The 23,442-nt window shown below is 39.8% G+C and overlaps 3 protein-coding genes across 5 annotated transcripts in view; 2 read left to right on the top strand and 1 right to left on the bottom strand.

Annotated features, from left to right (window-relative positions):
• grik4 (glutamate receptor, ionotropic, kainate 4) overlaps positions 1-14,518 on the top strand; it is a 454,446-nt gene extending 439,928 nt beyond the window's left edge. For all 3 annotated transcript variants that reach the window (XM_077208503.1, XM_077208502.1, XM_077208504.1), the window contains 7 exons: positions 99-208; positions 1,720-1,893; positions 7,875-8,040; positions 8,465-8,690; positions 9,525-9,653; positions 9,733-9,851; positions 12,781-14,518. In XM_077208503.1, coding sequence (XP_077064618.1) covers positions 99-208; positions 1,720-1,893; positions 7,875-8,040; positions 8,465-8,690; positions 9,525-9,653; positions 9,733-9,851; positions 12,781-13,161 — 1,305 coding nt within the window. In that variant the 3' untranslated portion in view covers positions 13,162-14,518. The remainder of the gene's footprint in view (positions 1-98; positions 209-1,719; positions 1,894-7,874; positions 8,041-8,464; positions 8,691-9,524; positions 9,654-9,732; positions 9,852-12,780) is intronic.
• A 3,240-nt stretch (positions 14,519-17,758) lies between these two features.
• drc12 (dynein regulatory complex subunit 12 homolog) lies at positions 17,759-22,104 on the bottom strand. The gene is made up of 7 exons (XM_077208508.1): positions 22,096-22,104; positions 19,655-19,750; positions 19,490-19,555; positions 19,260-19,379; positions 18,573-18,665; positions 18,346-18,476; positions 17,759-17,968 (listed from the first exon to the last, which is right to left on the bottom strand). Exons 2-7 carry the CDS (start codon positions 19,722-19,724, stop codon positions 17,840-17,842), a joined length of 609 nt encoding a protein of 202 aa, XP_077064623.1. The 5' UTR covers positions 19,725-19,750; positions 22,096-22,104; the 3' UTR covers positions 17,759-17,839.
• cbl (Cbl proto-oncogene, E3 ubiquitin protein ligase) overlaps positions 21,205-23,442 on the top strand; it is a 32,795-nt gene continuing 30,557 nt past the window's right edge. Inside the window, exon 1 of the mRNA XM_077208506.1 lies at positions 21,205-21,713. Coding sequence (XP_077064621.1) covers positions 21,567-21,713 — 147 coding nt within the window. The 5' untranslated portion in view covers positions 21,205-21,566. The remainder of the gene's footprint in view (positions 21,714-23,442) is intronic.

Raw genomic sequence — 23,442 nt, 5'->3', positions numbered from 1 at the left:
CTGAAATCTCCTGAATGTTTACTCAATGGAATTGAATGATATAGGATCTTTGTGATGTTAGTTTTAGAAGTCTTGATGTTGCCTGTGTGTTTTTATAGGGAAGAAGACCGGGGTATTTCTCCTTTTTGGATCCGTTCTCTCCTGGGGTTTGGCTTTTCATGTTGCTGGCGTACCTGGCAGTCAGCTGCGTGCTCTTTTTGGTGGCGAGGTAAATAATCAGCTCCACACTGACACCTGCAGGATTTTAATAGCACCGACACTGTTCTTAAAGGGGTAGCACAGCTAAAAATGGAAAAGAGGTCATCATTATTTACTTATCCTCATGTCGCTCCTAACCTGCATGACAAGATTTTGAAGAACTTTTAGTCTGTTGTCTTCCATACAATGAATGTGGATGAAGACTTGGGCTGTCAAGCCCCATAAAAGCAACATAAAAGTGGTCCGTATGAATCGTGCACAAGTCTTCTTAAGTCATACGGTTTATGTCAGAAACAGACTGAAATTGAATTCATCATTCACTAAAAGCTTGACTTCTCTGGTCACGTCACCTTCATTTATATAGTGCTTTTAACAATATAGATTGTTTCAAAGCAGCTTTACAGTGATAATAGGAAATTAAGTAACAGATTGTTTGGCTTTACAGCAGCTCTAGAATAAACCATTATAAGACTTTTATTCACTAAAAGTCTTCCTTGAATACACCATTCACTTTCATTGTATGGAAACAAGTAGCTTGGACATTTTGTGTGTGTGTGTGTGTGTGTGTGTGTGTGTCTGTGTCTGTGTCTGTGTCTGTGTGTGTGTGTGTGTGTGTGTGTGTGTGTGTGTGTGTGTGTGTGTGTGTGTGTGTGTGTGTGTGTGTGTGTGTGTGTGTGTGTGTGTGTGTGTGTGTGTGTGTGTGTGTGTGTGTGTGTGTGTGTATGCTTGCTTTAACACCAAACCATACATTATCCATACACTAAAACCAGAGGGCAAAGATTAGTTGTTAGGAATTCTGAAATATTCCTACTATAAGAACTAATCTTTGCGCTCTGATTTTGGGAAGAGATTAGGATTGTTGGTTAATAGGAATGTTGTTGTTCCAGGATCAATATCCTTTGTTGGTCCAATAAAACAGTCTTAAACTTAACCCTGAAATCTGATGGTTTGGTCAGAATGCCAACAAGGGTGTATTTGTAGATATTTCATATTAAACTCACATTTTATTCCAGCTTTGCATTGGATCAAAAAAGAAATGACATGTTTTATACTCTTTCACAATAGCCTGCTGATTTTCCCAGCATTCTGCTGGATGACGGGGGTGTTTTGTGTTTTTATTCACTAAACATTACCTGTCAGGACATTTTATATAAATTCATCATTGGAGATTTTGTGCATGTGTGTTTTTCTTTTTTTGCATCTCTATAATGTGTATATTTTTAGACATTTTTATTGAATTATGACCTGTGTTAGCTTTTCTGCATTGCTTGTGTTCGGCATTTCAACAGAGCTGTAATGTGAGGTTGTCGCACAAAGTCCTGCAGTGCAGTGCATTTTTATTAGTGTCCTGTCAGTCACGGCTAAAGCTTGCACAGTACCTTCAGGGAACAAAAAACAGGTTACATGGCCAACAGGGAGCTCTGGTGACTTCATGCTTTGCCAACTGTTAAAATTGTTCTTGGCTCATTTATGTTTACTAATTTTTATCCTTTCTTTTTTGTCGCTCCTTGTGGCACACAGGCTAACACCCTACGAATGGTACAACCCGCACCCCTGCCTGAAGGGGCGCTGTAACCTGCTAATTAACCAGTATTCTCTGGGCAACAGTTTCTGGTTTCCTGTGGGGGGTTTCATGCAGCAAGGCTCCACCATCGCCCCCAGAGCCCTGTCCACTCGCTGCGTCAGTGGCGTATGGTAAGAGCGCACTATAAACAAGTTCTCTCTTCTGGAAAGACCTGCATTGATGGTCAACAGCATATGTTGTGTTTGGATCCAGAGGCCCGTTTCAGAAGGTGGTTAAGTGAAAACTCTGAGTATGTTAACCCTGAAGTGAGGGAAACTCTGGGTTTTTTCGTTTTAGAATGGGGAGGTACAGTATGTCAAACCCAAAGAAAGCAGGGTACGTCAAGCCAAAGGAGAGGTAACTTATACTCAGAGCCAGTAACTTACTCTGTGAAGCTAACCTGGTCGGAAGCATTATGTTATTTACCCCATTGGTAGATAATTTGCAAAATGTGACCCTGGTTCACAAAACCAGTCTTAAAGGAGTAGTTCACTTTTTAAAAAACTTTTGCTGATAATTTACTCACCCCCATGTCATCCAAGATGTCCATGTCTTTCTTTCTTCAGTCGAAAAGAAATGTTTTTGATGAAAACATTCTAGGATTTTTCTCCATATAATGGACTTCATTGGGTACCAAACGGTCCAAGGTCCAAATGACAGTTTCAGTGCAGCTTCAAATGGCTTTAAACGACACCAGACGATGCATAAGGGTCTTATCTTGCGAAACGATCGGTCATTTCAAAAATAAATAAAAAAGTTTAAGTTTTATAAGCACAAATGCTCGCCTTGCTCTGTTCTGTGATGCACGTTCCTGTTGTATTTTAATATTCTTCTACCATCTCTTCATCTGTCATTGGTGTTGGTGCAGGTCTGGGGAGCTTCTGCCTTCTTGCTGTTGGCTGAGTAGAAGTCAAATGTTAATTTCATTACCCTTATTAAGAAATGTAACAGGTTGGATTTGAGAACATTTAATAATGTGAAAAGAACACTGTGGAAAAAGCTTCTGGACATTGAAATAGACACTGAATGATATTTATTTAATATGTCAAATGTTTGTAAAGTCATGTTACCTACAACCAATAACCTTTTATGCTTTAAGCTTTAGCCTATCTGATTAAATGATATTTTTATACTTCATTTTTAGCTGCTGCCATGTTTTTTTTTTTTTTTTGACCGTGGGATACCATGAAAATGAATATTAGTTCAATAACTTACCATTCTACCAGTTTTCACCTCTGATATTTTAACAGTGATTAAGAATTAAACTTGCGTATTGACTCGGAAGTTTGCGGATGTCTTTTTTGTTATGGTTGCCTAACAGTTAGTTCATGACATCAAGGCTAGATTATTCTAATGTTATAATGGGTGGTTGCCCTGCACGCATAATAAACAAACTGGTCCAAACAGCTGGTCCAAAATGCAGCAGCTAGAGTTCTTACCAGAACCAGGAAGTATGACCATATTACCCAGGTTCTGTCAACACCTCCCTATTAAACATCGTATAAATTTTAAAATATTGCTGATTACTTACAAAGCACTAAATGGTTTACCTCCCCAGTACTTGAATGAGCTCTTAACGCATTATAGTCCGTCACGTCTATTGCGATCTAAAAATTCCGGCCAGTTGATAATACCCAAAATAGCAAAATTGACTGCTGGCGGTAGATCCTTTTCCTATTTAGCACCAAAACTTTGGAACAGTCTTCCTAACATTGTCCGGGAAGCAGACACACTCTGTCAGTTCAAATCTAGACTAAAAACACATCTCTTTAACCTAGCATACACAACACATTAAAGATTTCTATAATTCAATGTTAGGCTGCATAGATTAGGTCACCCGGAACCAGGAACACTTCCCATAAATCCTGATGTACTTATTACATCATAAGAAGGATGGCTAATATTAGTCTCTCTGTTTATCCCGAGGTTTACCGTAGTCCGCCGGACTGCTAGTCTCTAGTCTCTGTCAACTAGTCTCTCCCCTGTGAAGGCCTCCTTCCCTTTACCTCTGTGCAGATAAAACGTTGTTGGGATAATTCCGGTTCACGTGGCTACTGTCACGGTTGTGGTGCGGGTTGACTGAGTCAAAAGTCTCCAATACAAACGTTTACTAATAATTACTTCCAAACAGGCAGACGGGTTGACGGGCAGAAGGTTAACACGCACATAAATCACAGTAACATAAACAAGAACCGACAAGGACTGGCTGAACGGAAGCAAACTAAATACAAGCACAAATCAAACATTACAAAGTGATCACAGGTGACGCGGATGAAGAAGATGAGGAACAGGTGGGTAATTGAGGGAGTGAGTTCAAGTGAGGAGAAAAGGAGGACTCTAGGAAGTGTAGTGCAGACAAAGACAGACTGGTGCAGACGATGACTGTGACATAACGCCCCCCTTCAAAAAGGCGTGAGCTTGCGCCGTAGAACATCAACAGGCGCGCTGAAGGCTGATTATGCCGTGGCCAAACAGGGGCAGGTGGCAGGTGGCCATAGGTCCAAGGCCCACGGCCACCAGAAAAATCATCTCCACCATGGCCGCCCAAAGGGCCTTCACCGCCATGGCCGCCTATGAGCTGGCAGTGCAGGCGACCAGGGCGGAGCAGGATGAGCAGGTGGCCAGGGCGGAGCAGGCTGCCAGGGTGGAGCTGGCAGTGCAAGTGACCAGGGCAGAGCAGGCGGCCAAGGCAGAGCAGGCTGTGCTGTCGGCCAGGGCGGAGCAGACCCTTCGGGCGGCCAAGGCGGAGCAGACCCTTCGGGCAGCCAAGCCGGAGCAGACCCTTCGGGCGGCCAAGGCGGAGCAGACCCTTCGGGCGGCCAAGGCGGTGAAGACCCTTCGGGCGGCCAAGGCGGGGAAGACCCTTCGGGCGGCCATGGCGGTGAAGGCCCTTCGGGCGGCCATGGCGGTGAAGGCCCTTCGGGCGGCCATGGCGGTGAAGGCCCTTCGGGCGGCCACAGTCTCTGGCTGGGCAGACGTGATGTGAACAGTCTCTGGCTTGGCAGACGGGACGTGGAGCGGTGAAGGCTCTGGGCTGGACGGGACAAAACCCCTTGACGAACGAGAGGAAGTGTTGGCTTTTCTCAGCCAGGTCGATGATTTTTACCCCATCGTCCATAGGGTGGTCGGTTCATCTGTCACGATTGTGGTGCGGGTTGAAGAAGTGACTGAGTCAAAAGGCTCCAATACAAATGTTTACTAATAATTACTTCCAAACAGGCAGACGGGTTTTCGGGGAGAAGGTTAACGCGCATAAATCACAGTAACATAAGCAAGAACCAACAAGGACAGACTGAACTGAAGCAAACTAAATACAAGCACAAATCAAACATAACAAGGTGATCACAGGTGACGCGGATGATGAAGACGAGGAACAGGTGGGTAGTTGAGGGAGTGAGTTCAGGTGTGGAGACAAGGAGGATTCTGGGAAGTGTAGTGCAGACGAAGACAGACTGGTGCAGACGATGACTGTGACAGCTACGTGGAAGCGATAAAAATTCTGTATTAAAACATTTTCAAGGCTTGTACCTTGGAACCTATTTCATGATTTGCGTTCTCGAGCCACCAGGCAATGTTTTGTGCAAATTAGTGGCCGGATCGCAACTTTATTCGAAACTTTATTCTAGAGCTGCTGTAAAGCAAAAACAATATCTGTTTCTTTAATTACCTATTATCACTGTAAAGCTGCTTTGAAACGATCTATATTGTTAAAAGCGCTATATAAATGAAGGTGACATGACATGACATGCTGTTGCCATGGTGAATCATAATTTCGGAGCTCCATTGATCATGGCTTTTCGTAATCATGGTGCGCACATGCTTAACTCAGAGTCAGTCTACTCAGAGTTGATTGAACTAACTCAGTTCAGCTGTTCTGAAACCGAAAACTCAGAGTTTCTCATTTCAGAGTAGATCAACTCGAGTTCAAGTTTTAACTCAGAGCTGGTTAAACCTCCTTATTGAAACGGGCCCCTGGTCTCCAGAGTGTCAGGAAGTTTATTGATATTTAAATTTACATATATTTATTTATTTAGTTTGTCATAGTTATTTATGATGTCTTAATAAAGGATGTCAAAAATGTACCTTATGCATATACTATGGAATTGTTAAAATGTTTTTTGTCATAATGTTACATCAGATTTTGTCATTTGTTTTATTTCAATAGATATGTTTCCATCCACTTGTTTTTAATGCGCTTTTTGGGGTATTGCATAAAAAAACAGCTGGATGGAATCATCAAGATGCACATAAATGAAAGATGTGCATAAAAAACTTATGCATTCAGTTGAAGTGGATACATTTTTTTATCCAAATAGCATATGTGTAATCATATGCATAAATTATGATGGAAACAAATTTACCGAATAAATCATTCAATGTGCAACAAAAAACTCAGGTGGCTTTGCCTCAACAGTGGATGTGATTGGATAACTGGACTAACCTGCAGACCAATTTCATTGCACAGCATCTAAAATGTTGTTTCAGTTATTCTGAAATGCCTGAGCCAAAGTCATCAGAATGATGTGGTCTGTGTCTGAAAGCTTAAAAATTCCAAGGTTGCAAGGCATCAAAGCACGTCCGAATCCAATGTTAGTGTCACTTCCTGTCTCCTGAGATCCCTTCATCTGATCGATTTTTGAAGCCAGCATAGATGTATCCTTCGCTGCCTTTGATATCCCACAATCCTGTGCTTTACATTCTCTGACAGTCTGTGACGAAATCAGTTTCGTGAGGTACCTTCTTGCACAAACACTGCCTACAAAGTCATTGCCGGATAAGGCAGTGAGGCAACAGGTCAGCTGCCTACATTTTCGGACACAACCTTGATATAATGACCTCCTAGAAATGTGTAACACGATTGCATTCCTTTCTAACATCAGGCATCCAAACACAAGATAACATGACAGCATTTTTTGAGTTTCGTCTTCGTGCTCTGAGATGCAAGTAATTTTTGATGGAGGAAAAAAGAGCCACAGTGGCTTCCCAGATTGCAGCAAATTCTCTTTTTATTACAGGTATTTTGCATCAATTTCCCAAGAAGTGACGATTTTGTTCTCTTGAACACATGGGATGGAAATGCTACTTTATTCGCAAATGTTGTATGTCTTATTCCAATTTTGTGCCAGATAAATTCGCAACTCTGGATGGAAACATAGCTAATAATATTATTTAATTCGTTGACATTGGATTACTAAAACATTTTGTACAATCAGGGTTTGATTGTCAATTTTCATATTTTGTGACAAAAAGGTGCACACTCTTGAGAAGTATTTGCCATATCTGCAAGGGTCATGGCTAAATAATCTGCAAAAATTGCCAGCCAATTTCTAAAACAAGTTAGTTATATACGTTTATCCAAAGTGACGTTACATTGCAACAAGCTATAGACATTTCTATTAGTTCTTGCATTTCATGTGAATCAAACTGATGAATTTGGTTTTGCTAGCAACAATATTTTCTGATTGATCAAAAAAAATTCAATAAGCATTATTTTGAATTAAAAAAAAATTATTGGACTTGTAAAGATAACAAATGATTGAGACATTTATACATTTGTGTATGATCAAATTCTTTTAAAAAATCATTTGAAAAAAACAAACATTGAATCCAGTACAGGTAATTTTTCCCCTCATTATGCATTTATGTTGGTTTTTTGAGTCTTTAAGCTCAGCTAGCTTAACCAGCTAAAAAACAGGTTTTGCATGCCTACACTGAATTACCAGCTCAACCAGCACCGAACCAGCATTAACCAGCAGTTAGAATATGTTTTTTTCAGCGTATTCTTCAGAGTATTGCATTCTTCTATACCCTGATCTCATTGTCAGCTGCTGGATATAGCAGATAAAAGTGCTACTCTCACTTGGCCTCTGTTTTTCTGCTGCGTTATTATACTGTCATTTTTCGAGGCCTTGCCGACTGCAGCACACTGAGGTCAGTGGAGAATAAAAGCAAGCTATTTTTGAGTATTCAGAACAGGCATACAGTATTCAGAGATGCCTTTCAACTTCTCATTCGGATGCCAAGCTCACAGTAGCTCCAAGCTCTTTTGATGTTGGGTCAGAGCTGCTTCTGTGTTGTGTTCCTTGTGCCTAAAACTGGTTTGTCATTCCAGGTGGGCCTTCACCTTGATCATCATCTCTTCCTACACAGCCAACCTGGCGGCCTTTCTCACTGTGCAGAGGATGGAGGTGCCCATCGAGTCGGTGGACGATCTGGCTGACCAGACGGCCATCGAATATGGCACCATGCACGGCGGATCCACCATGACCTTCTTCCAGGTGAGATCTTCAAGGACAGAATGGAAGAGAACTCCACCCACAAATCAATGGCCTGTCGGCAGGTTTATTGACCATGTCGCTAGCGCTCTTCCCTACTCTGGGATTTATCTGTTTGCTGTCTTAATATCAATCCCCCCTCGATATCTTTCCCTCTCCAGGGGGCTGCCCAGACTAATTCACACATTTTTATGCTTCCGAGGGGCCGTTTCTTGACCCGTCTCTTAGCAAGCACAGGCTGTTTCACATATTCAGTTGTCACATCAACATGTCAGACTGTCAGCTTATCAACCACCAAGTCCTTGGTTAACACAGTCAGTCTCGCTTTCTCAAAGCTCTAGTGACTGGCTGTCAGGACTCCAGATGAAGGTTGAGGAGCAAGCAGGAATGCGCATAATGATCCTACTATTTCCTTTTCTTCGGTTAGAATTCCCGCTACCAGACGTACCAGCGCATGTGGAACTTCATGTACTCAAAGCAACCAAGTGTGTTCGTCAAGAGCACAGAGGAGGGCATCGCCCGAGTGCTCAACTCCAATTACGCCTACCTGCTGGAGAGCACCATGAACGAGTACTACCGCCAGCGCAACTGCAACCTCACCCTGATCGGAGGCCTGCTGGACACCAAAGGCTATGGCATTGGCATGCCTCTGGGTGAGAAAAAGTTTATGTGGAATTAGCAGATCTAATTCAAATCTGCATAAAAATATACCAGTGAGTCTTGCACACTACAATTTTTTTTGTTTTTTATGGTGGTTGCTAGTCAGATTGTATGATATGATCTCAGTGAGATCTTTGGTAAAAGCCGAGGCAGAATGTGCAACTTCATCTTTATTTTTGTCACCGTACGATTGACAGCGTTGACTGGCCAATTTGTCTTGACAAAATCTGACATTCTCATTAACATAGGAAATTGAAATGGTAATACACACACCATGTTTATGTTTTAAATTTACCTGAAAGAAAAAGAAAAAGTCTTTTGAGGCTTCAGAAAAAGAAAAATGGATTCAGCATCTTTTTCCAGAGCAAACTCAATGTAGTATGATCATAACATGAAGGGAATGCTAATAAAAGGTTTGGAGTCGGTAAGATTAAATGTTAATGTAATATAATATATATATTACTATATAAATTGACACTGTCCATTGGTTTGAAGTGAGCATGTTACAATAAGCGATGCAAGACTGCCAAATTTGCCCTTTAATAAAATAAATCCTTTTATATTTAGCCAAAATTGCACAGTGCACACCAGGCTTTAATCGGATCGCTGAAGTTAAACTAATCCATTGACTGAATATAAATTGCACTAAATTGATTTTAACCAATGTTAACCAAGGATTTATGTCCAACAGATGTTTAATCAACATGATTAATGAAAGGGCTTAGGATACGATAAGCTAAAAGAACAGAGTCAGCAGAGCAGAAATGATACATCCAGCTCTGACTTTTGACTTCTCTAAGATGGATATTTATGACTGTTTGTTTCAGGCTCTGTCTACAGAGATGAGTTTGACCTGGCCATACTCAAACTACAGGAGGAAAACCGCTTAGAGATACTGAAGAGGAAATGGTGGGATGGTGGCAAGTGTCCGAAAGAGGAGGATCATCGAGCGAAAGGTAAACCACCTGTCACTCAACTGCTGGTCCAAACGGAATCTGTTATAAGACGTTTATCATGTTGTGTATTTCTGTGTAGGTCTGGGCATGGAGAACATTGGTGGGATCTTCGTGGTGCTTGTATGTGGTCTGCTGGTGGCCATCTTCATGGCAGTGTTGGAGTTTGTGTGGATGCTGCGTCATACGCCAGGAACAGAGGTGAGAGAGGGCTATTTTACCTGCCTCTGCTTTCTGTCCTTCTCCCCGCCCTCGCGCCTCCCTCCCTGAACCCCCCACACCCCATCCCGCACCTCACAAAGAGTATACCTCAAACTCATCTGCACGGGTCTTCACTGTCACAACCAACACGGCCTAAAGATTTTTAACGTTTGAATGAAACGAGGTTCCTTCTGTTTTGTCTTTTATTTTCCTCCATGAAGCAGATTGATGGCTGTGTGTGTCAGACTGCATTGTTTCAAATGAAACACTGTGATTTTCACTAAATAAACACTTCTGCATGTTTCAGTAGAACCCCAAGACGTGACTTTTTTTTTTGGAGGGTACAAATGCATGAGTGTTTGTTTATGTCTTCATGACTTACTGTATTATGGACCCTTTTCACATTTTCGGGATTCTCATAACCAGAAGTTGTCATAGTTGGATGAACTTCTGTAGTGGTGAAGGGCAGACGGGAGACGACAGCAAATATAACTTTTGTATTTCTCCAATAGCAAAAGAAAAAATACATGATAGCGTTCTATGACTTTTCCAAAAGAGGGAAAAATGTCGAGAGATTGATTACAGCGGTACCAGGGTAATAGAAGCTTTTAGTAATAGAAGATTTTTTTTTAATTAAAATATGAAAAACTACACTAGATTTGCAATTTTGATAACGGTGAACACAGTCTGTGAAAAGGATCCATTGATTGCCCATATTTATAGACTGAGCATTGTGGGTAAATATTCACAGAAAAATAATGTGTTTGTCTAGAAGTATGTGGGTGAGTGTAAAGCGAGACTAAACTGAAAGCTAATTGAAAACTGTGTGTTTGTTTGTGCACTTATGTTTTATGTGTCAACATCAAGTGACTAGTTGAGCCAGTGCAGTTGAGCCCACTTTTTGATAAATAAGCTAAATGCTTGCATTACCCTTTGGGTAGCTTTGTGTATTTATGCATGTAAGTGTATAATTAGGGGCCTGCACTGGCATGCCTCATAGTCCAAAGGGTAACAAGTTCTACCTGTCCTGTATATCTCTTCATCCACAACACATCACATTAATCCAACACCAAGATGACCCCTCCAACCAAAGGCCCAATAACATTACAGCTCCCAGAATCGCATCATTGTTTGTGTGCGGTGCCTTCTCAACCCCATGACAATCCTTTTTTTAATTTGCATCGAGTATGTTGATATTTTTCAGAAAACTTGTTGAGCTTCAGCAGCTGTGTTCTGGATTTTATCAGCTAACATGAAATGAATGCTAATGGGATGTGGCATAATTGGGTGGAAATGACATCAAATTTCTGTATAAATTCATCACAAGCAGCTTTTTTGTTTTGTTCTTGTCAAATTAAAATAAGTGCAACTTTTATTTATAGTTCATACCAAAATGAAAGTTATGTCATCATTTCCTCACCCTCATGTCATTCCAAACCTGTTTGGCTTTCTTTGCTTTGCGGAAAATAGAAGATAATTTGAAAATTGTTGGTAACCTAACAGTTTTGACCAATTGTCCATTTTGCCCATTGATTTACAAGAAACATTGAGACATTTCTCATAATATCTTATTTTATGTTCCAGAAAAAAACGACATGAGGGTCAGTAAATTATGACAGAACTTAAAATTTTGGGTAAACTTTCACTTTAAAAACGTGTCGAGACTTTGCCTTCCTTTCCATTAATCAGCGATGAGGCTCTGCATTTGGGTAATGTTGTCCAGCATCTCCCGTTTTTAAAGGCAAAAATGTGTTCTGTATGAACGGCCCCTAATAGTGTTTTTTTCCCTCTGTTAGACATATTCTCCCCTGTTGTTTTAAAGGTGCGGACAAATGCACTGTTGTTCTGTGAATTTTCATGGGCAAAATTCAGCCATTTCAATAATAATCCATGTGAATTTACCTTGAGGGCAAAAGATTTCCCTGTGCAGTTTTGCAACAGGTTCAAGTTGATGGCTCAAATTCGTTGTGTTGACCAACAGAAAGCTGCTTGGTTTGAGAGTGACTTGTGCATGACCTATACTTCACACAACACTATTGAAAATAGATAATGGATTTCTATTGTGACAACACTTTAACTGAACAGGATGGAAACATTACGGTTAGATCATCAATGATATTGAGCTGGAGGCATTGGCTGATACCTATTACTTTCTCACAAATTTAAAAAAACGTGTCTAGGAAGGAGTGGTTTAGTTTAAGTGGATATGAATAGTATTTCCCTTAAAGTTTTATTGTCACCCCAGGAAATTAAGGTCTACTGAAACTTCTTAAAATACTACTGTAAAACAAGCATTAAGATAAATGAACAATTCAAGTAAAAGATTTATTCATTTAACAGTCTTTAATCAAGACGTTCTTTTTGTAATGTTGTGCAATAATATTTAATTCATGACAGAATTTCATTAAGAATGACATAGGAAAAAAACTACACCTCTGTTATAAAGTGATGTAAATTCTTTTAAAATATATGTGTTCAAAGGTTCAGATAATTTTGTGTAAATAACCATCGAAACATAAAATCATAATCCTCTTGGGAGCAATTTCAGCCCAATTTGTAAGCATTAAAGGCACCGTATACAAAGAATGACCCAAACACAACAGCTCCACTCACTTATGTCTTTTTGAAATGCAAATCTAACAATATACATTTAAAAGGGAACTTGTTGAGAATGTAATTAGCACACGCAGAGATCCTCAAACGCTTTGGGATGTTTTCTCTGATCTCTCTGCGGTGCATCAGTCCAGATAAACAGCCAGCGCCCCCTGTATAGTCCAGTGTTATTTTGATCAATGCTCTGGCTGTGCTGCCTTCCACCCCCTGTGTGCAGTGTGTCAGTGAGACCCCCTGGCCTCTCTCTCTCTCTCTCTCTCTCTCTCTCTCTATCTCTCTCTTCCTCTCCCTCTGTCTCCGTGTTTGTGCCTCACAGCTGTCCATGTGCGAGGAGATGCTACGAGAGCTGCAGGGCATCGTGCTGTGTCAGGACAGCCTACAGGTACGGCGCAGGCGCGGAGCCAGTGTTCTGCGACCGCAGTCTCTGCCCCTGGACGACCTGCGGGCGCGGGCCACGGCAGCGAGCCTCAGCAACGGCAAGCTGTGCACAGGCACCGGTCTGCCCGAACCCCTCTCCCACAGACTGGCGCAGGAGGCCGCCCTGGTGGCGCGAGGGTGCAGTCACATTCGCATCTGCCCAGAGTGCCGGCGCTTCCAGGGGATTCGAGTGCGCCCCGCTGGGCCCCCAGGAGCTTCACCCACCCACAGCGAGGAGAGTATAGAGTGGGAGAAAGGCACCAACAGTGAACACGAATAACCTCTCTTACCTGTGACGGATAGACGTTAAACGACGGCTTTGCTGGACCCAGGGATTATGTGAACACAGGCTCCGGAGAAGGAGCTAAAGGAGATGCTGTCCGTGCTGCTCAATTCGGCCCAGGAGCTGCGTCTGGTTTCTGTACACTGTCCTTACAGCCCTCTGCTTTTGGGGGACACAGCAGAGGGGCTTTGTACTATGCAGTATATTTGTCTTACTGTGCTGTTGATTTATTTTTAAATTATTCCTCTTTTGTTGTGAAACCACTATATTGCTATTATCTCCTTCTGACCACACCCGTTTAGTTTCGTTTTTCACACAGCGGACGACTGCAGACTCGATCCACTATCGCTCAACCTTTTTAGAGTGCCAAAATACTTTGTATTAATTTTGTGCTGTCGCCTTCTCATACCGGCCCCTGGCGGAGTAAAAATTAAGAGAACTGAACACAAAAACAACTGCGATCTGTTTTTATGATTAGTCATATTCTATTAAAAAGGTTTTTGGGATGTTTCTGAATGTTTGATGTGCATGTGCGAGGGTTTTAGATGCTATTGAATGGAGAAAAGCAAGATTTTTTTTCTGGTTAAAGACACTTTTTACACTTTGCTTTTCATTCTTTTGAGTTAGATTCATATTGTTGTACTCTTTGGATATGAAAATTGCACATAGTTGTGGAAAAGAGTTCCCATTTAAGAAATTTGCTTTAGGAATTGATAGATTTCCATTTACCCTAATTTTTGTCATTCTAGCAGGGTTCTAGGAGGTATCAAGTGTGTTCGCTTTCAAAAAACATGTCAGGGAAGTGAGTTGATTGACTTTTGTTCCTGGCAAGGTCTTAAATTCATCTGTACCACATGATGAAATCAACAGGGTCACTCCATCTAGACATATCTGTGTGATGAGACATTGGGATTGTCGGCCTATGTACATCAGGTATTTCTTTATATCACATAACAGCTCATAAAGTTAATGGGTATTTTTTCTAGTTTGATACCAGAAACATCCATTTGTTCATGGTATGTCTTTGGTTCATCCTTCTTGTTTTCAAAGAGAGAAATCTGGTGAACAACCTTTTAAAAATGGATTCCACCCATCAGTTTTTATCAACGCACCGCAGCTGATGCAGAATTTAGATACCAAAATGAAATTATTTTACTAGGCATGATGGTATCCTCAACTTGCAGAGCCAAATTGTAATAAATTGCCTTCACGTTTTGGACAGTCATTAGAGGTTACTTATACCCATGTTGATTTTTCTGTGCATTTCTATTGAACTGAATCCATTTCTAAATGATATTTCAATACGGTGTTAGTGCCTGACAAAAATAAATGGCATTGTGTTCAGTTCTGTGAACGTTTTTGTCTCTTGGATCTTTTGGCTCACTCTGTAAACATTTGCTTTTCTAGGTGCACAAATACAGCTCCATTCATTTACGGGTTGGAATGGCTGTGCATGTGTGTTTCAGGCATCTGATGAACAATGGCAAAGCTGTATGTGCAGGTGGGTTTTCACTGGATACACAGACTTGCAGTCAACTCTATGGGGACAACCTCTCAGGATGTGAGACATTTACTATGTGGGGCATGAGCACACCTGCTTTAGACTCAGAGACATTTGAGCTGGTTGAAAGAGTGTTGAACACACAAGCAAAATGACTGACTGCTCTTATAGGACGGTTACATCAAGCAGTTTAGGTTTACAAAAACAACAAATATATTTTTGCAAAAAATGCACATGCAGCAATTAATCAAATATGTAGCATCATGCAAGAATTATGGGCTTTCAATGCCACTGAAATGCTCTATTTACACTCAAAAACACCTAATTTATTCCATGAGCAAAAGTCACCAATAATAGGGGGTTAACAAGACAAACTGAATAGTATTCGGCTAGTCATGTGACCTCAAAATGGCTGCCCCCATGAGGTGACCCGCTCCATGTAAAGCAAAACAGGTTTTGTTAGGTTATTAATATGACTGGGGTCTTCATCTCATGTTAATGTACATTGCTTTTATCAAGTAAAAAAATGCTATGTATCCTCATACGAATTAGCCACAATTTCAGCAAAACATAAAATAGCTACAAACTGCCATGTGAGTGTGTCAGAGCTTCTGTATTTCCTTCAGTCCTGAGTATTTTCAAACCAAAGAAATATCTACCGATGTCTAAATGATTGAAATCCTATTAAATTCCAGGGTTCTAACACTAAGTTGTCCAATGCTATGATGATTTGATAGTAATGAGTGTGAATTGTTCAGAGACCAAAATGTCATGGCTGAAGACAGGGCTTATTAGTGAGACTTGCAAAGCTCACAGCCCAATCAGTCCAGATGCATTCCCGAGGGCCAGGCCCCTATCTCTGTCAGCATACTGCCCTTCTCCAAGCCATTTGTTTCTTCATTCAGCTCTGACCTGTTTCCACAGGATGAAATTGCATCTCTAGCTTTAATTCCTTCTGGTGTTGTTACTGGTTTGGGTCAGACAGCAAGAAATATGACTTTCTGTTGATTGACACTGAATGACATCGGCAAACTTGGTTTCACGTGTTGTTGCGTTTTGTTGCCACATGGGGCGCTATATATTTAAATTAGTTAAAAGTAGTTCAAGTTTTTTAAGAATGCAGCGCTCCAGCTAAAAGTAGTTCAACATTTAAAAAAACAAACAAAACAAAAACGATTCTCTAAATTCATGATATTCCACTGACCTGCATCTTGCATTTTAATTGTATGCTCTCTGTGTGAATGGGCCTTTTGGGAGCTTTTCCATTGTTTTTACTATGTGCTGGATGTGTTTGACACTGATTAGTTTACAGCGTCTTGCACATAAAAGGGCATTATTAAAAAATTGTGATGTTCATGGTAAAAAAAAAGTTAAATCTCTAGGCCTTTTTTGTTTTTACCCTGCGTCTCACATTTTTAAAAGCATTGAATGGCTCCTATAGTTGAAGTCAATATATTTATAGCAACATACCTTAATAATAGCTCATCCAATTTCATGTCAGATGCATTTGAATGCAACTGTTTTAGCATAGTGTTATCTTGCTGTTTTTCACAGTTTCACAAATGATTTATGATCACAATGAAAGTGTTGTTAACATCCCTGTGAGTGCAGGTATAATGTCAAGTTCATTTTGCTGCCTTTTGTTCCCCGGCAGTTCTTGAATACGCAGGACAACCATCTCACCATTACAGATATAATGAAATAAAACTCTTTCTTTGCTTTCGTTTCCTTTCCATTTATTCATGTTGTGATGGACTGATCTCGGATTAGGAGACATTGATCATCTGCCTGCCAGATCAGACGTAATGTTGGCACATAGAAAATGATCATTGCAGTGCCACGTCTTTCCATGAATGTTAAATTGTTGACATAACAAGATCAGTTATTTAATATGTAACTGCATTCACTCAAGATGTTTATATTGAGATGATGTTTGTGGAGTTTATTCCAGACAGCCAGTTCTCCTGGGGAATATCACATCTGTAAATCAACAGCTGGCGTCTGTCAGGGGCATTAGAGCATTACGCTTGGAATCATATTAAGAAGAAAACAACAGGTAAACACATCTTATACATTCTATAGGGAGAAAATTAAATCAGAAAAGGGTTATTTTATTATTTTATTAAAATCAATTTAAATTTAAATGTAAACAATGAAGGACATTGCCATAGGAAGAGCGACAGAAAATTAGGCCAACAGAGACACCAGCTGGTGACAGAATGAACTGCACTGTCTGTTGAATACTATTGAAACGATTTTTGGATCAAATATGCATACATTTTACATCAAACCATTTTTCTGCATAAATTGTCCCATCCAATTCAGTGGGACAATATACATGCAAATAGATGGATGAATTGCTTGCATAGAAACTAATTCTGCTTGTTCCATGAAGAAGGCCCAAACACAAGTCTAAACTCAATGTACAAACTGCTTTCTCAAATTACACTAATAACTGGTATATGTTAAAATTGATAATTATATTTCATAATTTAAAATGTGAACAGTATTGAAAACTATATAATAATGTTATTGAAAGAAGGCTCTTATGCTCACAAGGCTGCATTTAATTGATTTAACACATTATGAATCAGTAATATTATATTTATTACATGGCTTGGTTGAATTCTAATGTAGAATGCATGTAGAATTGTTATTTCTTGATAACAGACCGCTGCTAAGTATAACACACCGTTGCCAGGAAAAACAGAGCGTTGCCATGGACACAGCTCTGTTCAATCTGGAGCAATACAATCGTTTTTAAATCAATAAACTCCTTTTTAAATCAATATTTTGTGTCAAATTCTTGATTTATTTGGTAGGTAGCCATGTAATAAGCGGGATAATGTATATATATAAACATAATTTATTCCTGTGACAGCAAAGCTGAATTTTCATCATCAGTCTTCAGTGTCGCATGATCCTTTAGACAGCCTGTTATGATGATTTTCCTGCTCGAGAAACATTGTAAATAGCTGTGATGCTTTTCTTGAAACCATAATACATTTTTCAGGAATATTTTATAAGGTATATTCCAGGTATATATATATATATATATATATAAATACCTGGATCCCAGTATGAAAAGCCCTGGCTTATGCATTATACATGTAATTTCTTCGATGTCAGAAGTCTTGATCTTGTTCTGTTCACAGTGCTCAACTAAAGATGTCCTCATATGTGAAGCGGGTTTATCCCAAAGTCAATGAGCATGTCCTTGACTTCCTGATGAAGGACTGTGCTCTGTTCTTCCCACTGCAACCGCGTCTCAGCCAGGTGAGAGAGCAAACTGTCCATACAGCCCTGTACCAAGCCAATAGACACCAATAATAAAAACCAACTCAATTTAAAATGAAAAGTAGCTTATTAAATGGGGCATGTCTCGCCATCTGGCACAAGCATTTAGAGGTGCAGATGGTCTCTACTATTCTAAAATACTAAATGATGAAATGGATAACCTTTTGGATGGCAATCAGATTTGGTAACACTTTAATTAACCATCCGTTCAATTTGTTTTACTATAGCATTAATTATACCTCATTTAGTCAAGTAGATTATTCAGTCACACTTTGAAATGCCACCAAGCAATTTTAAGCTTTGTGTAGAGCTAATAGAAAATGTCATCCTTTCAAGCGCTGATATTTCACTTAATCACTTATAGAGGAGTGCCTCTGACTTACGTGCAGTATCTTCTCACACTCACTCTCCATGCGGTCCAGTTTGCTCTGGAGGTCAGAAATGATGGCGTCTTTTTCTGCTTCTGTCTTCTCTCGCCGCTCTCTTTCCGATTTTAATTTCACCTGACACTCGGCTAATCAAACAGAGGCCTGTCATCAGCCAGTGTTTGGTTAAAGCACACTGCCTTTGATAAGCACAAGAATTTGAATTTGTTAACGGCTGAACTCACCGAGCTGCGTCTCAAGCAAGTCCACACTCACTTCAAGCCTGTTCACTTTAGTCTGCAGGTCTGTTTCCATAGACCTGTATTGACGGTTGAGATCTGTTCTCAAAGACAATGACAATGTGACTTCTTACAGAAACATACTGTAAATCACACAAGTTATTCAAACTACCATTCGGAAAGGTTTCTTTGTTGTTGTATAATGACATTTTTTATTTCACAAAAATGTATATTACAAATAAATGCTGTAGTTTATATTCAACGAAGACTCTTGAAAAACAAATCTATCACTGTTTCCAGAAAAATATTAAGCAGCACAACTGTTTTCAAGAAATGTTTATTGAGCACCAGCATATTACAATGATTTCTAAAGGATCATGTGACACTAATGACTCAAGTGTTTCCAAAGCAGAACAACATTAAACATTATCGGCCGTTTCCCAGACAGAGATTAAGCCTAGTCTCGGCCTTGCTAACATTAATCTGAAGTTAAACCTGCCTCCTGGTAGGTTTAATTTAATCCTCAATCAATTCCTGAAAGTAGCTCTAGTCTATTCTATTCTATAAGGTATATAAGGTAAGGTTCTCCTGTCTTAATTGAAGACCTGCCCGGGAAACCGCCCTTATATTATAAAGTATAAAGGTGTACTATATCAATAAACCTGCTATAAAGCAATATCATTTTATACAGACCTGCAGTGATGTCCTTCATGTCTGATCTTTCCTGACTGAGCACCTGCTCCTGATCTCTGATTTGACATCTCAAGTCATCTCTCACAGCTGTAGCCTGACGCGCTACACTGCTCCTCAGTGCTGACAAGGGTTGTAGAGACGTTACTTTCTTAATGTTTTATTTTAATTGAACATACAGAGAAAAAAATCTGAGAACAGTCCATTAAAAAAATTATAGCTATTTGCCTTACCCAGATGTTCTTTTAAAACAGCTACGTCTAAGGCACTCCTCCGGTATTTCTCTGAAAGCCCATCCTCTGAGAAAAAAGGAAATATATCATGCTAATCAAATACCACTTAAGTCTTTTTTGTAAGAATTATATTATTTTGTGTTTATAAAAGAAAAGAAAAAAAACCTTTTTCTGACGTGCTCTTTTTGGACTTTTCCTTTTTGCTGTTTCCTTTCCCTTTCTTCTTGGGTGGCATAGTGTACAGATATTCTGGGTCCGCATCTATCGAGCAGAAGGAAAAGTTTCATTGTGTCTTTATTGTGTATACAGAGCCGCTTGGTAGCGTGGGCGTGGCCAGAGAGAGACGTAAGCCAATCATCTCTCCAGAATGCCAATTACAGTTGTTCTACGTAACTGCATTGCACTGCGTCGCCGGCTGGTTGCCTGGAGCTGTGTAGGCTATAAAGTTGCCTAGCGCGTCGTGTTGTTTTATGGACAATACATTAATTTTAGGTATCTCTGAATTGTTTAGATCATTTAAAGAGAATCTCATTAATTCGTTTGAAACAGCCTAAAGGACGTGGAGCTCTATTAAGTGTGTTTGCTTTTCATTCAATTCAGGAAAGTGAATGACATTTGTAAAGTGAATGTGAACTGAAATGATGAGAGAAGTTCAACCAACCAAGCATCATATAGCGGTTAATACAAAAACAAAGTAGTTTACCTCAAAAAATATCTGAATAATTCATCTCTTTAACCCGGAGGGCGGCGAAAGTACAGTAGGCTACAAGCACTTCTACAATGCTTAACGTAACTCATGAATATTAACTACGTCACATTTGCGTTGCTTGGTAACCTTCCTACAGTTCCTAGTGCTAAAGTTACGTGCCTTAATTAATATGTATAAGTCATGTTTTTCGCCATAGTAGGATTCGTACATTAACATGGAGAGCAAGAAAGGAGGCGGGGAAATTTTGAGACATGAAAGAGGGCGAGGTCTTACGAGGCGGAACAGGAAGAGCAATCATACAAGTACGGGAGGGGAGGTAGAAGGCGGTGTTTTATTTCTGTTTGTTTTTCAATAGGATATTTTTTCGTAATCCAGTATTGCATTTTCATAAGAAAGAAAGACGATATGTGCTGAATTTATAATAAATGTGCGCCTCCCCTTTATAGGTTTTGCTCGCAAGGGCTCTTGTCTTGCTTAGCCTGAACTTCCCGTTGCAAAATTAGTGATAGGAACTAGGATTCATTCCAGCGAGTCGGTTCTTTCGAACACGTCCCTTCAAAGAACCGATTCCACTATTTGTACGTCACTTCTCTGACTGTCACGTCATTGGAATGTTTTTTTCTTTTTTTATTACCAGTCAAATTATAATCAATTAACTTAACACGAATTACTTTTTTTAAACACGTTTTAACAGATATACATAAAGCAGGGAAAGTTTTTTTCTTTACCTTTTCAAGCAAGTAATATTCATAGAGGTAATGTTCACCATTAGTTGTTAATCTTTAAATATGTTCTAACGTGTTTTAATATGTAAGTAATTATTGTTAAGTTTATTGATTATAATTTGACTGGCAATAAAAAATAACAAAGCATTCCATTAGTCGTGTTTAATGCATTTACATTCTGACGGTTTTTATTAGGCCGAACCGACTTAACTGATTGAAAAGATCCGACTCTAAAGAACGGTTCGATCACATTCACGAATCGGACATCGCTCTGCAGAAGCGCACAGATACAGATAGAGAAAGAGAGAGAGACCTGCAGGAAAAGGAACATCACGCTCGCACGGGGTGTCGTTGTGAAAGCAGTTGTTCCTCAACGTCCAGACATCCATCAAAACTTATTTTCACGCGTAATATTTGACGGGATTCGCCGCACTACCCGAGCGTATTAAATACAGCGTGAAACGGTGGTTTCCTGCAAGGGGGATTTAATGGGAGTCTTTCATCGATAAAGCGCTTCATCTCCCCCCCCCCCCCCTTGACGGACCTTCGCTCGAACCGAACCGGACTCGGGCGCTGTCCTCACCGGGGGGTAACCGGACCAAGTTATATTTTGACTGCGAAACCAACACTCCGAAGTCCGAATATGGCAGGAAATCTGAAGAAAGGTGGGGGGCTTATTGGCATGATGAAGGACGCTTTTCAGCCTCACCATCACCTCCACCACTCCCATCACCAGCCCGGGGCCGTGGACAAAAAGACGGTGGAGAAATGCTGGAAATTCATGGATAAGGTGGGTGACTATCAAGCAAAAACACAAAAGATAGATACCAGAGAGAGACGTTGTAGCTAGCAGCCTCTGTCTCTTGTTAGCTTAGCCGGATGGCCTGCACCGAGGAGTCCCAATGCAATATGGCAGGGCTGCTCTGCTAAGGCAATTAGCTGAATGGTTTGCTGGCTAATAAACTATATTCAGCATGTCAAATACTTTGGGAATATCCAGCTTTAAAGAGTAGGTCATTTTTAAGTAGCCGTCCACCCCAGCTTGCCTAGCAGGACTTCTGACTACGGTACAGGGTTCTGTGCTAAGTTAGTTGTCCTAGCTTAATAGCTTGTGATATTACTTAATTGGTCAATATTGTTTATATTGTGAGAAGAGTAGGAATTGTTTTGACCTATCTGGACAAATGTGACGACTCCTGGATGTGAACGGTGTGAAAATCACAAAGTTGGTTTTAGCAACCAATATCTTACGTTCCTAGTCCTGTTGCTGGTCATTTATCGTTAACGTTAGTTGGTTAAATTGTCTTAACTTTTAGTGTAGACGTGGATAATGGATAGTTGATCTGTCCTCTCTAACACTACTTGCTTCTCTTGTTCCTGTTTCTATGTAATGTTTTGGATAAACAGGAAGCGTCACATCAAGTTTTTCCTTATTTCTTAAGTACTTGCAATTGGTTTTAAGTGAAATGTAGACTATTATTTTATATTCTGTAGCATTCTACCTTAATTCAAAAAATTCAAAAAGTCATACATAAGATTGTATGTAAAGTTGGTTGTTTTTGTGTTTAATGGAGATCTATTCATGGTTTGTCTTATGATCAGGTTTTATCAGATGTTAGGCACACTTGGCCTTATCTAATACCTGATTAACCCTTTAAAACCTACTGCATCATATCTGATACATGAATTTCTAAGGCCTCTAAATTATCAAAACTTTGTAAACAATCTACTGCATAACCTCGGGTTGATAGTTTACACGTGTGTGTTTTTTTCGTGTGTGTTTTTTGCAAGACCTTTTAGTATAATTAAATATATAAATTAAATATAATTTTTAGAAAAATCGTGTTAAAAGAGCCTGGTGTATCAAATATGATCCAAAGCAAAACGTATTTTGTTTAAAGGTTCAGTAAACTGTTCAATTTCATATGTCAGGCTTTTACAGGGTACTAAGAATTTAAGCAACTGACAAGAAATTGTCTAGTAAAAAAACACATTTTTAAAACGGTTAGATGAACATCTGCCTACCAGAGTGGTTTCTTTTGCTGAATTTGCTTCCTCACAATAGAAAAGTTAAAGCTGCAGTTCATGGAAAAAAGTTGTGGTTACTGGCCTCACACTTCCTGTAATGTTCACACTGATACATGAGTGAAACGGTGCATCTTTCACAGGGGACTCGCTTTTAACTTATCCTGTTAAAATGGGAAACCACTTAAATTAAAAAAAAATTGAAATGTATGTTACAAAGGAAAACTATTTAATTGTCACTGAGAAGAGAAACAGTTACTGCTTTCTTACTGAGAACTTTGCAACTTCCTATTTGCTCAGTTTCACGCTTTGGTTAGTGCACATGTGACATCACATTTTCTTCATAAGCAAATCTTCTAATTTTTGCAATTTTAACATTGTAAATTTCCATTTTATGTTAACTTGTGCCAAGTCTTAGACTATGAAACCCTTAATGAATGTTTTGTATGAATATCAGGATCAGTGATTCAGGATACTTTGTCAGGAGAAGTTCT

This window comes from Siphateles boraxobius, unplaced genomic scaffold, assembly GCF_051911475.1.
Source record: "Siphateles boraxobius isolate OS27281-9 unplaced genomic scaffold, OSU_SipBor_1 6, whole genome shotgun sequence".
Classification (NCBI taxonomy): Eukaryota; Metazoa; Chordata; class Actinopteri; order Cypriniformes; family Leuciscidae; genus Siphateles; species Siphateles boraxobius.
Note: the sequence above shows the minus strand (reverse complement) of the source record. Positions and strands in the feature narration are given on the sequence as shown.

Excerpts from the sequence above, each read along its gene's own strand:
- drc12 (XM_077208508.1), bottom strand. The coding sequence starts at position 19,724 with ATGCCACCCAAGAAGAAAGGGAAAGGAAACAGCAAAAAGGAAAAGTCC. Across the intron at positions 19,556-19,654 it reads AAAGAGCACGTCAGAAAAAG|AGGATGGGCTTTCAGAGAAA; the intron begins GTTTTTTTTCTT and ends CTTTTTTCTCAG. Across the intron at positions 18,666-19,259 it reads CATGAAGGACATCACTGCAG|ATCTCAACCGTCAATACAGG; the intron begins GTCTGTATAAAA and ends CTTTGAGAACAG.